Source organism: Parus major, chromosome 1 (assembly GCF_001522545.3).
Source record: "Parus major isolate Abel chromosome 1, Parus_major1.1, whole genome shotgun sequence".
In the NCBI taxonomy this organism is placed as follows: domain Eukaryota; kingdom Metazoa; phylum Chordata; class Aves; order Passeriformes; family Paridae; genus Parus; species Parus major.
In genome coordinates, this window is record NC_031768.1 from 51,285,953 (window position 1) to 51,303,747 (window position 17,795).

A 17,795-nucleotide genomic window follows, 5' to 3' on the forward strand; every position below is an offset into this window, starting at 1 on the left:
AAACAGAAATGGCAAATAAACATAATTTAAACTAAAATACTCTTTTTGAGAATAATGTTTGAGAAATAAATGTTCTAGGAATGTAAGACCGTGATTTATGTAGTACTCTGCATGTTAAAAGGTTAATGCCTTCTCCCATCAGCTGTGGCTTTGCCACTCAGGAATGTGCATCATCTGGAGGGTTTCAAGCTAGGGATCCATTAAATTAAATAGTTCACATAAGAAGGGTACAGTCTGATTCCTTGGTGAATGAATGGCACAGCAATACTGGGATAAAATCAAGTATACCTTGGCATAGAACAGCAAAAACTATGTGTAACTTTAAATTATTTTGTAGGAGGAAGGTTAAAGAAAGAGGAGGTAAGAGAAGGGACAGTGTTGTTCCCCTGAAAGAAAACTATGGAAATACTCAAGTACTGTATGGTTCTTTTAGCTCAGTTTTCACTAAAATGTCACCCGGAAAGATACAAAAGAGTTGTTTATTGACAAAAAGAGATCGCATGTAAGTGTGGATTAAGGAAAAAAGCAGATTTAGAAGAAAGAAAGAAAGAAAAAAAGATAAACATTTTCAAGATTAATGAAGCTATCTAAGAACTTTATGGTTATCTCTGAAAACTTTGGAGACTGGATGAAGCAGTGAAAAAGTAGAAGCAAACCTCTACTTACCAAAAAGTTTAAGATTTTCAGCTCCTTTGTCCTCCTTGATTTCTCTATGCCGTATGATTTACTCTTTCATTATATGAGATGTAAAACTTGGAAGTTTCTTTTTGGTGTAAGATAAATAAGGGCCAGACTTCAGAAATGGATGAAAAGAGAACTCCACAGCTAGTATAATTTGCATGTTTTCTAATTTGCCTCTGTATGAATATGAATTTACATCTGTAATGTTTGTTCATTTAAACAGTTGCACAGTCTAAACTGCCTCAGAAATGGCAACATTGTGCACTATAATAACATCACCTTGAGGAATTAGAAACTTAAGATGATAACCAAGATCTCTACTGTCTTTCATTTGCAGTGGTAATACACAATTATTCTTTTTTCGAGTTCATTTTGTTAACCAAGTAAGACTTTAAAATGTCTTAAGTTTATGCTTCCAAGTTTCACAAATACTGACAATAGAAGAGTGATGAGAGCTGGGAAACATGAGACAATTTTACTTTGCTAAAAAAGTAAATATATTGGATGCCATGGATGATTCTGGTTTTGATTACTCTGTCTTGCGTTTGTCTTCCATCAGGCTCTTTATCCTGACTTATTCTGATTTATCCTTATTTATTCTTAGCTTGTATCCTTATCTCCTGAAGTTCATGTAGGATTATGTCGTTCTCTATTCCTTTTCTCTGCATCAGATATTTTAGCAGACACCTAAATTTCCTAGCTACAATTATGCTAATAAATTAAACAACACTGGGGAAGGTTTGCAGGCACTGGAACACAATTGTCTCTGCTGATCCTGGCAGTTTTAGCCAAATCCAAATAGCAATCTCTCTAAAAAATGGTGGGTGTATCTTGGATACACAGCTCATAATTAATGTGGCCAACCTTGCACACAGGGTAAGAGCATTCAAAAGTACTATGGAGAATTCAGTGATAATTCATGTAATTTGTGAATTCTTAGAAAATAGTCTCAAACTATAACTAAACTTCAGTTTATTGAAGTTAAATACAATCTAGGCTTCTCAGTTAATCATTCTGTTTTCCCTTGACCTTGCCAGAACAAAACCTTAATTTTTTTCCCCATTTTGTTTCCATCATCTTAGATGATTTATCTAGATTCGTAGTTTCTTATCTCCCTTCTTGCACTCTGATGCCTTGTTTACCACCAGTCTGGCTCATGTCCAGTTTCCCTTTGAGTCAGTTCACTTTTCTTGTACTGCATGGATGTAGACAAGAGGAAATTTAAGAAAATAGCCACTGTTTGGATACCCAGAAGCACAGAAGCCAACAGAAATTCCATTTCAGACTTTTGATCTCTAATCTGGAGCATACATCTGTCTAGACTTAGACAGAATATCTGGAGAATCTGGCTGCCAAATTCCAATTACTGACTGCACAATGTGTGAAAATGTTTTCAACAACTCATGTCTGTGACCAGTTTATCTCTTTATTGTTTTACCTCAGGAACAGAAAAAAAATTTGACAAATGGGCAGTTATTTACTCCTATTTTTTTTTTCTGACACTACCTTCTTAACTCAAGGAGCTTAAAAACAAAAAAAATAAAAACCACATATAGTTGCTGCTATTACAGTGAAGGTTTTCCCTGAGGACAACTGAACATATCAGAAAAAATAAATCTGAATATGGACTTGTTTGCAAAAATGAAAGTGGAATCTTAGTGGAAGCTAAGAGTATTAGAGTGGGAATATGTTTAGATGTGATTTAAAAGATGGAACCATTTCCACATCGTATTATCTGTAATTCAGTCAGGTTTATATATTTTTTTATAATCTTGTATAATTATCTCATTTTTACTGTGAAATGTACTTATTAAGTAGAAGTTTAAGAAGGATAAAATATATGTCTATGAAAGGTATTATTATAGATGAAGAGATCATAATTGATACCAGACCCTTCACCAGTATAATCTAATACAGTTGCAAAATATCAGAATTATATTTCAGCAAAGGAGAGATTTTGTACACCAGACACACAAGAAAAAATAGTCCTGGGGTGCATCCGGCATAGCATGACCAGCCAGGCATGGGAGAGGATTGTCCTGCTCTGCTCTGCACAGGGGTGCCTCACCCCGAGCCCTGTGGGTGATTTTGAGCACCACAATATTAAGAAAGGCATTAGAGAGACATTAAAATATTAGAGAGAGGCATGAGATTTGTGAAGGGGCTTGAGGAGCAGCTGAGTTCAATTGGTCTGTTAAGCCTGGAGAAGAGGATACTGAGGGGAGACCTCATTGCAGTTACAACTTTCTCCTGAGTGAAAGAGGAGGGGCAGACACTGATCTCTGTGCTGACCAGTACAGAACCCAAGGGAATGGCTGAAGCTATCTCAGGGGCACTTTAGGCTGGATAATAGAAAAAAGGTCTACACTCAGAGGAGATTGGGCACTGGAAGAGGCTCCCCAGGGAAGTGGTCACAGCACCAACACTGACAGTTTAAGAAGTGTTTGGACAGTGCACTCAGGCATGTGGTGTCACTCTCAGGAGTAGTCTTGTGCAGGGCTTAAAGCTGAACTCACTGATCCCTGAGGGTCCCTTCCAACTCAGCTGATTCTGTGATTCTGTATGAAAAAAGATTTCTAAATAATTGGCGAGGTAGAATTACCATGGTGACCAGCAGAGCATCGTCTTGTACAGCTTTGATTAGAGCAGCTCCTGAGTAAAGGCACCTGCCAGTCTAAGAGTAGTAACAGGAAGACAGAAAATTAGACAACCAAGTGTACTGATTTAAAGATAATAAAGGAAGTTGAAGTTTCTGCATATTCAGTGTGATTAATTATGTAATTTTAAAGTTATGTGATCGATGTACCTATAAAACAGAATTTGATAAAAGCTGAAAAAATTGTCATGTGTTAAAATAAATCTATAAACTGTGTTAGATCAATCTTGGGTTTGTTTTGGAAGTGTTTTGGGATTTTTTGTATAAATTTAACTTATTTTTGTAAACAAATTAGTAAGGTAGTGACTAAATATTGTTTTATCTGAAATGAGCACAAAGTTTTCTAATGACATAGGCTACATTATTATATAATTGCAACTTGTATAATTCAAATTATTTAGATGATGTAAATTTATTAGAAAAACATTCCATCGAAGTTATATGCTTCTTTTTTTATACATAGGCTCACAGGGATAAATCAAAACAGCTTTACCACTGTTTTTTGTAAAGGATATATTTGACTGTAAAACAGTATGCGACTTCATTAGTCTATCCACACTTTGCTGCATTTTGTTGGTTTATTCAAATAGATAAAAAATAGTATGTTTAGTCTGTGATACAGCAGAACTCTAACTTAATAGGAAACAAAATTTCCTCTTTTGCATATCTGCTCCTTGTGAGCCAGCTGAGGAAATCTGAAGCCAGCTCTTAGGTGCAAGGTCTGTGCAGAAAGTATGATTCATATTTCAAGCAGCAAGATGATTGATAGCAAAAAAATCTGTGACTGAGATCTTAATGCCCTGGGAGAGATGGATAAGTAATCTTTGATCTTTTAGGAATTCAATATAAGCAGTTTTACAGAAGAGTGTTTCTTCACCTCATTTTCTTAGGTAATGCTTCTTTCTTGATCTTAAAACATGAGTTGTCATTATTTTCAATTGTGCTTCAATAGTTCAGAGAAGAATGAAACTAAGATTGGTATTCTGTTGTTTTTCTGCTATTGGTGACTGTGGGAGTCCTCCTTTGAAGATACAAAAGAGGTGCAAAGTTACTATAGATTTCCTATATTGGGAAATCTAATTAGCATCAGGATGTCTACTTAGCATGCATTCCCGACAGAGATCAGAAGAGTAGGTTGTTGCTTTCATACTGTTAATGAAACTGAGAAAGCAAAACCCATTTAAGCAATAGAAAACTAAAAATCCTTGATTTGTTTATATATATCTGAAAAAAAAAAAATAGAGAATGGATCATAAATGGAGGAGGTTCAAGCCCTGCTGTACAGCTTTTAATTAGATTTTATTTGGGAGATTCTTTAATTAAAGTACTGTCAAGTGCCTTTGTCAGAATTATAGCTAATAACACACACAGGGCAGATGGCAGGGATGCAGCAAGTAGGAACATGCCATTGAGAACAAGGACCCTTAGGTTCTTGCAGCACAGAAGCTATATTAATTAAATATCCTAAGGAGGTTTCTTTCTTGGTTTAGGTTTGGGAACTTCCTTTTTTTTTTTTTTTTACTCGCTGAAAGTCAGTTGTCTATATGAACAAACATTGGGGACAGCTCTTAGCAAACTTTTGGCTTGTGCCAATTAATAGTCTCAGAGTCCAGGGGTTATCACAGCCACTGGATTATGTTACAACGTGATGTTTGAATGTGACTGCCATTGCTTGGAGGATGACAGCTTTTGGAATAAAACTGAGCCCATTTCATTCCCGTTAGCCTCAGTGCTAGAGGGAAGTCTCAGACAAGCTTAACTCAATGGATACAACATAAGGTATTTTATTAAAAGCTTGTGCTCAGACAAATAATGTCTGGATTTTAGGTACTGGTGGCATTTTTACAGTATTTCAGGCTCCTCCTCTTTAGTATATATTGATCACAATGAGAAGTGTAGCTAGCCTGTCCTTACTTCTACCTCTGTGACATGTGGAATTTTTTCAAGAGTTATTTCTTCTGTAGTATCATGTTAGAGATCCCTGTGAATGTGGACCATGTCTAAGTAGCACTTTTTGAAGGAGACTATTACCTGCTGTTACCCCACTACATTTTCTCTGCCATGTATTTGATGGCTGACTTTGCACTTGGAGAGAATAGGCCCTTAAATTTCCATTCATTTCAGATGGGAGATCATTTGTTCCAGGAGCTCTGGGATGAGTGATAAAAGGAAAAATTAAGGTAAGTGAATTGATCTGAAAGACTTTGTCAGCTGTTGTGTAATGGAGAGTACAGAAAAATGGTCATATATCATACTAGGTGCTCATAGACCCTGAGGACCTTGTCTCCATCTGGAGCAGATGTTTTCTATTCCTGCCACTGAAACACAAAGTCCTTTCTCATTCCTGGAGCTCTACACTCCAATGAATTAATATTCCTTCTTTTACCCTGGATACTTCATTAAGGGACAGAATTGGCAATTACGAATTAGGAACCAGCTGTTGTCTCATTATTTTGGCAGTGTGTATGAGAATTGTTTAGAAAAGAGCTCTGAACTGGATATCCGTAAATTTTGAGTATTCAGAATGATCTAGAATATTATGGAGAGATAGTGACTGTTTCCTTGTACTGTGATGCAATCTGCTATTCTGGAGAAGTCAATAAAAATAAATTCAGATAGACACAGGGAAGCAGTGATTATGGAGGGGAAGAACAGATAACTGGGTGCACTGCAGGGTGCATTTTTGAAGCTGTCCCTTGTTAGGCGCAAAGTTCTTCATCTCCAAAGAGAGATGAAAACAAGTACTAAAGATTAATACAGGACGTGGCTGGAAAGTGAGTGTTCCTTTGAATCCCTCTGTGTTGCCATCTGGCACATGCCAGCCTGTTACTTAAATGGCATCAGTGAAGTGATCAGACAGGCTGCTGTAGGATGGTCTGCCTCTTTAACGTGTTTCTTTCTGGAGCTCCTACATTGCAGGTGTGTACTGATATCCACTCTCTTGAGCTCAGCTGCCTAGCTTTGTATCTCCAGTTCCAAAGAAAAAGCAAAATAATCATGAAAATTGCAATAGTAGTTTGTGAAAGAGGTCCTCACCTTTCAGGTGTTTACTCCTGTTCCTGCATTGTAAAACACCTTCACTGCCTTTCTGCTCTGTGCCCACCTGACAGCAGCTGTGATGAAGTGTACCCTCAGAAAAGGATGTAACTGGAGTGCTCACTTCTCCCAGCAGTGCAATCCAGCCCAAAGCAAAGTATATTTCATTAGGCTGTAAGGTAGACTCATAAGCAAAATATATTTTCTTGGCAATTGATGCCTCCGTTTTTGTAACTTTTTGTTGTCTAAGCGTGGATTTGAGCTGCTCTGTGCTACCGTAGCACAAGCTGCCAAATCATTGCCTGAGAAGTTAAGAAGCTTATTCTGGCAGAGGTGAGTGCTCCTGCTTCTGAGCTAGCTTCAGATTTGGAGAATAAAATACTGTTCCTTCAAACCTAGAAGCTGAGCTCTCTTGTCCTTGAGACATTTTTTTTCCTGTTCGTTTTTTTGTTGTTTTTTTTTAAATTTCTTTTTACCACCAGAGGCCAAAGCTTAACGGTGTTCAGTGTAATAGAAAGGTTGTATCCGTCCGAGCTGTAATCAATATTTGGTGCATCAAAGTCTTGTGGAATGAAGCTTCCCCCCCTTCTCAAAGATAAAGTTTGTTTTTGTTTATAAATGTAAATTCCTGGAGTGGCTTTTGATGTGTGCAGCACGATGAACAGACCATACAGTCTGGAAGCAAACATGAGTACTGAAGTCCATTGACTTAAGCAGTTCAGGGAAATTAAGGCCTTATAGATGAAACAAGCTTTTTGGAATAATTCTTGTCATTTCCCAAACTATTTTGTGAATGAGTGCAAGATTTTTGCTGTTTTATTTATTTAATCAGTAAGTCCTGTTTATATTTGTGTATTTTTGAGGTAAATGTTATCTTGGCTATATTTTTTTTGTTTTAATCTGAGTTTTTATTCCTCTATTTATGTACATAATTAAACTTAAAATTTCCAAATTCAATTATCTGAATTATTGGTAAAAAAAATTACTAACATAATGATCATCTGTACAAGTAAAAACCATTAATATTTAGCATATAATCCCATGAATGATCATAGTTTGAGAATTTCTCTGTAACTAATGGAAAAACATATATCTCAGAGTGCTAAAATATCTTCACAGTTGATAAAAAGGTTTTATGAAGATGAGGCTCACAGCCAAAATTATTTGCTGCTTTTAGTTCTGTTATTTGTATGTATATCTTATAGGTAACTAAGTTCAAGTATATAAAATGAGCTAAGGCATGTGAATAGCATAAGGAGAAAAATTTTCCTGTCCCTCTCTAAAAAGCTGATGTATATGAATCAGTAGACAAGTTTTCTTTAAAACCTGACATTTCAGTTATATAACAGAGGTGTTTTGGTTTGTAGTTTTGAGAGGGATTTTTTTTAGAACAGGAGATGAAAAGGTAACACATTGTGGATTATTTTGGTTAATATAGTTTTCTGATCTTTAGCCAGACATTTGCGAGAAGTTTTCTGCTCAGGGGGATTTAATTTGTTAATAGCATTTCCTTATCACTCTGCAATGTTGTAATTTTCTGTGCTATTTAAATAAAGGGGACTGGCAGTACTGATGAAGGATCACATGATTAGGCCAGTTTAGTCCACTTACTCAAAGATGTATCATTGGGGTGTAAATAACTATGCAGTATTTTAAAAGAATGATTCTAGTTAACTTCTAAGAATTCTCATATTACTGTCATGGTGGCTTTTTTCATTTTTTACAAGCTGCATATTTATGTCTCTTGTGTAATTTATGAAATTATTTTATACATAATAATATTTAAATGAAGGGAGTCTACAAGAGAGGTGGAGTGAGAATATATACAAGAGCACATACAGACTGAATAAAGGCTTCAAACTGAAACCTACAGTAGGTTTAGTTTGGATAATAGGAAGAAATTCTTTACTGTGAGGGTGGTGTGGTACTGGAGTAGGTTGCCCAGAGAAGCTGGAGATGCCCTGGAAGTGTTCAAGGCCAGCCTGGATGGAGGAAGCTTGTTCTAGTGGGATGTGTTCCTGCCCATGGCAGGAGGGCTGGAAGTAGATGATCTTTACAGTCCCTTCCAACTGAAACCATTCTATGACTCTAAATAAACACAGCCACAGAATGCATTCCTCCTCAAGTACAACTGATGAATGTGGCGTGCAGCAAATAATTAATAGAAAATAAAACACAGTTTGATCAGAAGAAACCTCTGCTAAGTGAGTATGTGTCCTGTTTTCTTTTCTGAAAACATCTTCACCTTTATAATAAGTATGGAATACAATACAACATAGAATTTATCTTTTAAGGCATAGGTCAAACTGGAGACTAAAGATGTTCTGTTACACAGAAGATACTTTTTATAGCATTCTTCATTGACTGGTGTTCATGGATAGACATAAGTGGTGATTTTACACACCAGGAATTGACCATAACAGAGAGAATTGATTGTCAGAATTGAACCCAAAGAGTGTTTCATCACCTGAAACCTGAGGGCTTTATTAATTCTAGTTGTGTGTTTGGGAGCAGATGAACTGAATTAATATCAACAAATAAGAATATCAGTAATGTCTTGGTTAGTCAAATGAAGTTGCTCCTTTTGTAGCTGAAATCAGGAAATAGCCATTCAGGGAGTGATTCATCTCATTCTGCAGTACATGACTGAAGCAGAGCAGGTGAAAACTGCTCTGAGACCTCCTGTTTCTCTCCATGGACTGTAAAAGGAGATCTTGGTTGATTAGCTCAGGTGGCTATCTCAAAGTACCTGAGATTTGGAATGATTAACACAAGCAATGACAAAAAGGTTTATTATAGCAGTGTGAGGCATAGCACCTTTTTAATAAGCTTTTTCAATTCTTCAATGGAATTAGATGCTGTTTCAAGAAAGCAATTTCTTATTGTAGTCAATCTGCTATGCATAAGATGAATAAATATTATCTTGAAACCATTTACTGCCTTTAAAAAAAAAAATTAGACCTCCTAAAGCTGATTAGTCTATAGAAATAATTCCATTCAGCAACATTTCAAAACTGCAACCCAAATGATCAAGACATATGAAATAGAAAGATTAAAAAGATAAATACCTGATTAAAAGGAATTAGTTTCAGCCTTTGTTTCTAATTCCTTGACACTTTCCATGATTTTCCTTGTACACACAGTGCTCTTAGGAATGTTGAGGAGTCTTGCTATGAATAAGTATGTAATTACAAAAGAGAAAGAAAAAAAAAAAAACTACTGTCAAAAAACTATTGTAAAATGATATTATGGTGTGTTACACATTTAAGTTAAAATTCATGGCTTATTCAAACAGCAAATGATCTGTATCTAATGAGTTGTCCCACCACAGGTCCCATCTGTTGGTCAGTAGCTGTGGGAGGCTATTCAGGTGATACACACTGACATTATTAGTATCATACAAAGGTGGGCAAAGGTGCAGTGATCCCCTATAAACAAAAGTAGTTCTAAAGTATAGTCAATAGTGTAGAAGAGAAAATAAAAGGAAAAAAACAAAAAAACCCAAAAACAAACCAACGAGCAAAAAAACAAAACCCAAAACAAACAACAACAAAGCAAAACAAAAAAACCCCAACACTCCCCCCCCAAAAAAGCACTCACAGCAAAGAAACCCAAATAGGAAAAACCAACCTCCCTCCCAAATAAAGAAAACAAAACAAACCCACAAACCAACCCCAAGTCAAAACTGTCTGTGAACTTGGGAAAAGGCTTAGCAGCAGAAGACCAGAGAATTCTTATATTATCTCTGCTTCACTTTTTCATAATGAAGTAATAAAACTTATGTAGTTGTTATGAGAATGCATTCTAAAGACATGCGTTGTAATTTCTGCATAAGCAATGCACATAAAAATTTCACAAATGCAGCTATAATTTAGAGTAACAATTAGAATACATTAAAGTTCTTTTGATTGTTTTTTCTTCATATTTTTTCATCTTAATTAATGTAATACAAAAGAAGATTTTAAGCTCTGGTTAATTTGTTTTTCTCAGACTCAGGCATTTGTGCAAGCTTCTTATTGCATAAAAATGTGAGGGGGAGGTGAATTGAAGAAGCAGTAATATTAATGCCCCTTGAATAGCCCATTAAACATTTTTAAATAGATGCTTGGATCTTCTAATTGCCAATATAAAACTGGCTGAAGATTTCATATGTTATATGCAGAGCCCCTTAACAGCTTTCTTTTTTCAAACTCTGACCATGCTAAGCACTTGATATCCTAGGGGAATTTGCATAAAAATGTCATAGCACACTTCTGAAAAAGGGAATACAGCCCTTGTGAACAAATTTATGAAGGTGTTTTGATGTTTAAAAAGGAAGATAAGGAAGATTTGGAAAACATTTAGATGGATTAAAAATCTGTCTATCATTTAAGCTAAAAGAATGAGGAACAATAAACTCTTTAGCTCATACTGAGTATACTTTTCTAGCTTTTATCATAGATATATTAAGTAGTAAATTAGTATATCTCAATTTAGTTAAAAATAAGTCAAGCTACAATATATTCATATACCCAGATACTCCAGAAGCCATTGTATGTTTACTTCCTCTATTAAAATGTAAAGCAGAAATGTGTTCACACTCTTCTATAAAAATGTGAAGCATCTTCTTCAAAATGTCCATGTTAGTTACATAAAGAAATAGATGATCCATAAAACAGATAATATTCTTTATTGATTTAAACCTAGTTTAATCCTACTATTTCCCAACTAATACTGTTCCAGGACTAGTGTACCTTAAAGTGAACAAATATCTCAATTTTAAGTGAAAAATATCTCAATGTGAAAACAAATAGATCGATGTAGTTTCAACTGATTCCTTTGTGTTCTTCTCCTAAGGGTAGCTACCTTTAGAGATAAAAAGGCCAAACCATGAGACTGTTATCTTTCCTCATAAAGTTAGAAAACTGAAAGTATCCTATTTCTATACTTACATCACTTTGCAAATGCTACCTGGATCAAGTTTCGTAGGGCCAGAGACTTTTTTTGAGGTCATTGTTCAAAAAAAATAGCATGTAAGAAGTGGAGGTTTATAATTCCTGTTTGTTTTTCTTTTTGTTTTTGGTTTTTTTTTGGGGGGTGAGGTGTTTGGGATTTTTGGTGGTTTTTTTTTTTTTTTTTTGGGGTGGGGGCAAGTGGGGTTTGTTTCCATTTCTCAGTTCATCTAACTTTTAAAGGTGTTTTGCACATTTTTAATATTTTTAACTTCTGGTAGCAGGATGATCAGTTTTAACCTGAACACCACTATCTTTTGAATCCTTCCACTTTACACAGTGGAATTGCCTTCCAGAGAATAGACTGTGTGTTGAACCAGCCATTACCTGCAGGTGTGCAGCAAATGTGGGAGTGTCTTTGATGAATATAGGGGTCAGCCAAGACTCTGCTGCTGAGTGTGCCTTCTGCCCTCATTGCATAAAGATGTGGTGTATGAAAATTGTGAGAAAAAGTTAGATAAAATAAAGAAAAACTTATGTGACATTAAAAAAAGAATAAAAATAAGTAGAGGGAACCCCCTGAAATTAGGCTGTGCACTTGATTGGATGCTCTGACCTTTGCAAAAGGATGTATTATAACTAAATCTAGGAAAGTATGACTTGACAGTTTCCATCTTACAATAAAAGCTCCAGATATAGTGAAAGGAGAAAAGATCAGATGTGCAGTATTAATGTTACTGTATTTTGAGTTTGGTTTTGCAATATAAACCGACTTGTCTTTTCAATGGCATGCTGTTGCAAAATTGAGGATTTTAGGACTCCTTAGTGCTGTGCAATAGAATTATTAAGATTTTTAGATTTTTTTTTTATGTGACAACAAATACAAAGCTTGTTTGGGAGAAAAGAATGAGTTTATCTAGGTGTTGAACTATAATACTTTTAAGAGAAAGATCAATATATGCTTAAGCCTCTTATAGGTGGAAATTATTTTTCCAAGCACAGCACAATAAAATCAGAAGTTTTTTTGACAATTTGTATTAAATTTGCACATTTAATTTTCCTATTCTTTTTCTTTTCCAATTGTCCAAAACATTCTTGTAGTTTTTAGTTTGTAGTTTTTTAAGTTTTTAATGTAAGAGATTTATAAGATTCTAATGTAAAAATAAAATTTAATATTATGGTTGGGAGGAGCACTCTAACACAAATTACATATTCAAGACTAAAGTAAATTATTTTTAAAGTTTTTTACCTTTTATTTATTAAAAAGTATGTCAGTCTGCAAGGTAAAGATAATGACTTGTGAAATTACAGAATTAAGTGCAATAAAAGTATTAATGGTTGTTTTCCCTAATATAAATTATTTTAGAGGAACTATGTGTTATGAGAAGCCTGCCATATGTTACTCAGATAACATTAATCCCAAAGTCACATTACAAATGAGCAACACAACGTTTGAAGACTGTTAAGCCTTGTTTTGAAGATGTATTTATGGGTTTATTCATACCATACTAGGCAGTTATTTCATTCTTTTCAGGGAAGTAAAATGCTGTGAGGTTTGCTCTGTGCCACTGAAGATAACAGGTTTTATCACAAATTTCAAAGGGAAAAAGAAAAGAAACCCAACAAAAAACCATCCACAGCCTGGTTGATATCGAGATATTCCAAGTCTTCTCTTCCATTTCACACAGTACGGTCTCTCTTTTTATGCCTGTTACATAGGCATAAAAAGAGAGAATTAATAGTTCTTTAAAAAAAATATTTCTAATACTGTAATTTCCAGGTCACTGGGGTGTTCAGTCAGGGAGATTAATCCTTCTTTTCTTCACTTTTTTTGAAGAGTTATTTATATAGAGCTACAATTATTTATAAAAACATCTTTTGATGCTGTTTGGTTTGTAAATACTAAGTAAACAAGTTTGCATTTGTTATCAATACTTTTTTTTAGGCTGCCTGGAATTAAAAGAAGACACCATTGAAAACCTCCTAGCAGCTGCCTGCCTCCTCCAGCTCCCCCAAGTAGTTGAGGTTTGCTGCCATTTTCTAATGAAGCTTTTGCACCCGTCCAACTGTTTGGGAATACGAGCATTCGCTGATGCACAAGGGTGCACAGAGCTTATGAAGGTGGCTCACAACTACACCATGGTAAGGCAGTTTTGGAACATCTAAATTATAATCTTGTGAATCCTATATATCCTCTACAAGTAAAAAACCTTGTTACTTGTTAGGTTTTGGGTTGGAGTTATTCTGTATTATATTCTGTATTTCTATGGAAGTTTATTTCATTAGTGGTCCTTTTGAAACCATCAAACTGTTCATCTCTATGAACTTCAGTGAAGTTAAAACAATTGGCCTTCTGTGATGGATGAACTGCTGATTCAGAGCTGTATATAAGTTATTTAGATGCATAGGCGATAATAGTAAAGTGTATATAAATCATTAGAATACTTTTTAATCGCTTTAGCTTTAGGGAAGCTTTGTAATTGTCATTGTTCTGCATGGAACACATGAAGGGCAGTTTTCTTGGGTAGTGGGTTTGGGTTTTTTGGTCAAGAATTTTAGTCATCCTTTTAGTCATCTGTGAAGTAGATTAAGACAGGAAGTTCTAGAAATAAGGAATCTTGTCTGGTAATATTTAATGTTTTTCTAGTTATGTCTGAGGGAACAGGTATGGAATTAATGTCAAAATTTAACCAGAATCAATGGAACAAAAATATGCTGCTTACTCAGAAATTAAATCATATTGGTAGCCATTTGGTTTTCATAGTTTGACAAAATTAGAAACATCTGGCTCATGAAATTAAACTTACATGAAGAGTAATTATATATCATTTATGAGAAATAATGGTCCCTTTAGGTCTCTCCTGAAATTATTACTGAAGTAATAGAGCACATTTCAATGAATCTCATTCTCTTGTTCAGCATTTATGTCCTTATTTTATTTATTCTTTTCTGTAACTAGTAACACATTACAATTTACAGGTTTAACAGGTTTTTTACCACTACAGTTGAGGTAGTTATACCCATGTTACAGTTCTGGAGCGAGTTCTGTGATTTCTCTATATTACATGTCCAAGCTAGTCAGTTAAACCTTCTTCTGTCAGCAGAGAGAAATAAGCTGTCAGAGCAGCATTCATGTCATCTTCTTTCAAATGAAATTGTATTAGGACTGAACAGATGTGTTTTGATAAAATCCAACCTGTTTATCAATATAGTTCTTAGATTTATATGTTACTTTTATACTTTTGGTTTGTTTTATTGCATGAATATGAAAAAATAGAGGAAAAAATTGATTTCAAAAGTTTTTAAACTGCTTATGATTCTTTAAAAGAACTTACTGAAATTTCTTTGAGTGAATGAAATTATTTATTATAATACATTTGAAGACCTGTGACTAACACATATCTAATGTATCACAAAGTTCACAAAGATTTGTGCCATGTCTCAGATATTTGGAATATAATTTATTATTCTTTTGATACTGAGATCTAAAATCTCAGTTATGGGTTATGGGGAAATCACCAAAAAAAAAATGGCAGATCATAGAGGAAGTCAGTTTTAATTAATAAGCAAGCTCTGATTTATCCTCAAGGGCAAGTACTTTCAAGTAGGCGCAAGTCATGCTTTCGCTTTGCAAGAAAACAGATAATCGCCATGAAATTATAGTATTTTTTTCTGATCCAGTGAAAACATAACCCTGAAAGATAAGCTTCGTAGTGTGTGATATTTTCATAAGCATTGTGTTACCTTGTTTAGGCGTGAGTCATCTCATGACTATTTGAGTTACTGTTTTGTGTTAATGTGTGTGTAAGACCAGTTGTGAGTGGGGAAGGAGTTGCTTATTGCCTCTCTTCAGTACAGCACTTTCAGTCAAAGAGAATCTACATAAGAGAAAAATTATTAGTTCTTCTGCATGGATACATAACCAGGAAAAACTTACACAGTTCAAGATACCCTGAGGGGTGTGATAGAGGAACACCAGAGACCTGGAATGTGAAGAAAGGGGAGGAAAGTGAGGAGCACAGGCAAAGAGAAGATGCATAGTCTCTGAGGTGACAGAAAGCATTTTTTCCTTCAGGCTCCAGGACAGTAGTATGGACTGTGATGAGGGAAAACATAAAGTAGGGCAAGAGGGAGTTTGTTAACAAACTCCTCCAGTCTTATGCAGAGGATTTGAGGGGAAGCACTGGCTAAAAAAAGGATGGAAAATTCACTGTTTCCCTTAGAAATGGTTCTCTTGCTTTCCAGAAAACTACAAGGCCCTTTCTCTAAAGTTTTTCAGGGAGCATTTTTAAGAGTTCAAATGGGTGCATCTCAAATTCTAGCTCTGTGAATCTTCTTCCACAGTGTTATTGCAAAAGTTTGTTGTGAATAGGAAGTAGTAGTACTCCCTTAACTCTGAAATCTCATGCAGTTGTTTGCTTGAGATAAAAATCCCCAAAGAAACAATAGTTCTATACTGGTTTAGGAATGTGGAGCATGACAAAGTTTTTCAAATAATCTTGTAAAGATATAATTGTAGGTGTGGCTTACGTGGTAGATTGTGTGATAATTTTGAGATATGACTCAAGTTAAATCTCATCTTGGAATAATTTTGCTTCTTAGCTAATTACATAGTTGAAATTAAATATTCATTGATTCATTTGAAAAAGCCAAGTAATAAAACGACAACTCTTTTCCTGCATTATACTTGGCAAATATTATACAGCTTTTCTCCATCAATTACTTTTAAGTAGAAAGTAATTCACAGTTGTCTTCACAATGGAATTTTAATGAAAATCAATATATTTTCTTGAAATATTTTGCTTCATTTAGTCTCCATAAATGTTTTAGTCTTCACTTTTCAAAGAAATCTGCTTGCCTAGTCTCAGACTTGATATAAGTTCTTAATTACAGTTATATAACTCTCCTTTTGCTTTCACATAACATGTCATGAGGGCATGGCATTTGAGCTTGTAGATTTCTTTGTTCTGAAGAGGAAAAAGCTCCTAAAGAGCAGACCAATTAATTTAAGAATCCTGTTGACAGGAGATGTGTAATTTCAAACACATTTTCTGTCACATTGAATAACTTCTATTTCCCTAACCATGAAATCTGTGGAAACAAGGAATACATATTTTTAACTGCATAGTTCTCACAGGTATGTCCTATCTAACGTGAATAAAATTTTTTAACTATAAAGTTATATATAACTTTCCATGAGCAGAGGTATAATATACCTGGTGTTCACTGGGATATTTTGTCTTCAGTGTCAAATATGAAATTATTATTTTGAAATGCAATATCTCAGTGAGGAAGAGCAAATGTGTTCATAGAAGAGGGGAGAAAGTGAGGAAATGAAGATAAGAAAATCAGTGAAGGAAAGTCAGATAATATTTGAAAAATCTTGGAAAATACATTAGCCATATAGCAAAACATGAGATTGGTGGAAGAAAAGAGGAAGGTATATTTCATAAAAATTTGGTGAGCAATGAACATTGGAGATTCTACGTTTGTATTCCCTGTACTTTTTAGAAATGGAACTTGGATGGCAACATTTTAAATGAAAGCTTTACAAGGAAGAAGGTAATAAGGGGAAAAAATGTAAATTGTCATTGGGGTTTTTTTTTAGACACATCAGATTTAATGTAGTTTGTTTTATTTCTGGGGTGCAAAGATGTCCTGCCAGTGTTTTATGGTATGATTTTTATTTTTTAATCATTTTTAATGAATCTGCTAATTTAAATGGCAGCACAAATATCCACATCTCTTGATATAAGACTTCTGTACTTCTTAATTGCAATATGGGTCGTTACTATCTTGTCAATTTCTGAAAGCTTTCAATCTGCGGAACCATATGTTTGATCAGTTTAAATTCCTAGTTTATTGCCAGAGTTGTTAGATGATAGTAGAGTGAAATGCATGTGTGATGTCTTTTTAAAAAAAAACAACATAAAAGCAGCAAAACGGAACATATTAATAAGCAAATGATTTCTGCTAGCAAGAATTTTTAGACAGTTCTTTATTCTTCTAGTTATAAGCTGCTTCATATGTAGGGAAGCTAACCTCTGAAGTCCACAATTTATCAGCTTGTCATACTTGTCAGAAATTTAAGTTATACTGTATGGACTTATCTGTCTCTTTAGAAAACAGAGTAAAGTGTAATTTGAAATTGTGATGGCCATCTCTTTGGGATGCAATTATTTTTAGAGTAGAAGATGTTTTCAAATAATTTGAACCATTGTGTGTTTATTGGTGAAGGTTTGTAATAGACCGTAGTAGATTAATGGACTCTGTGGCTTTAATGTACCATTAGCCCTTCTTACAACTACTTTGCTACACTGATAAATACTGAAAGAGGAAATGTAACTCATATTTTTCCTTAGAAAGATAATTACGGTTTGGTTTTAAAGCCTGGCAAATTATTTTAAAAAAATGTTCATACTTGGTATGATTTTGAATACAAAAGTAATTTGCTTTCTCTCTCCCAGTAAAGGCCATGGTTCAGCTTGTAT

General features: G+C 34.6%; 1 protein-coding gene across 1 annotated transcript in view; it reads left to right on the top strand.

Moving 5' to 3' along the window:
• The window catches only part of KLHL1 (kelch like family member 1), a 187,537-nt gene that overhangs the window by 64,979 nt on the left and 104,763 nt on the right, over positions 1-17,795 (top strand). The window contains exon 4 of the mRNA XM_015638910.2: positions 13,250-13,446. Coding sequence (XP_015494396.1) covers positions 13,250-13,446 — 197 coding nt within the window. The remainder of the gene's footprint in view (positions 1-13,249; positions 13,447-17,795) is intronic.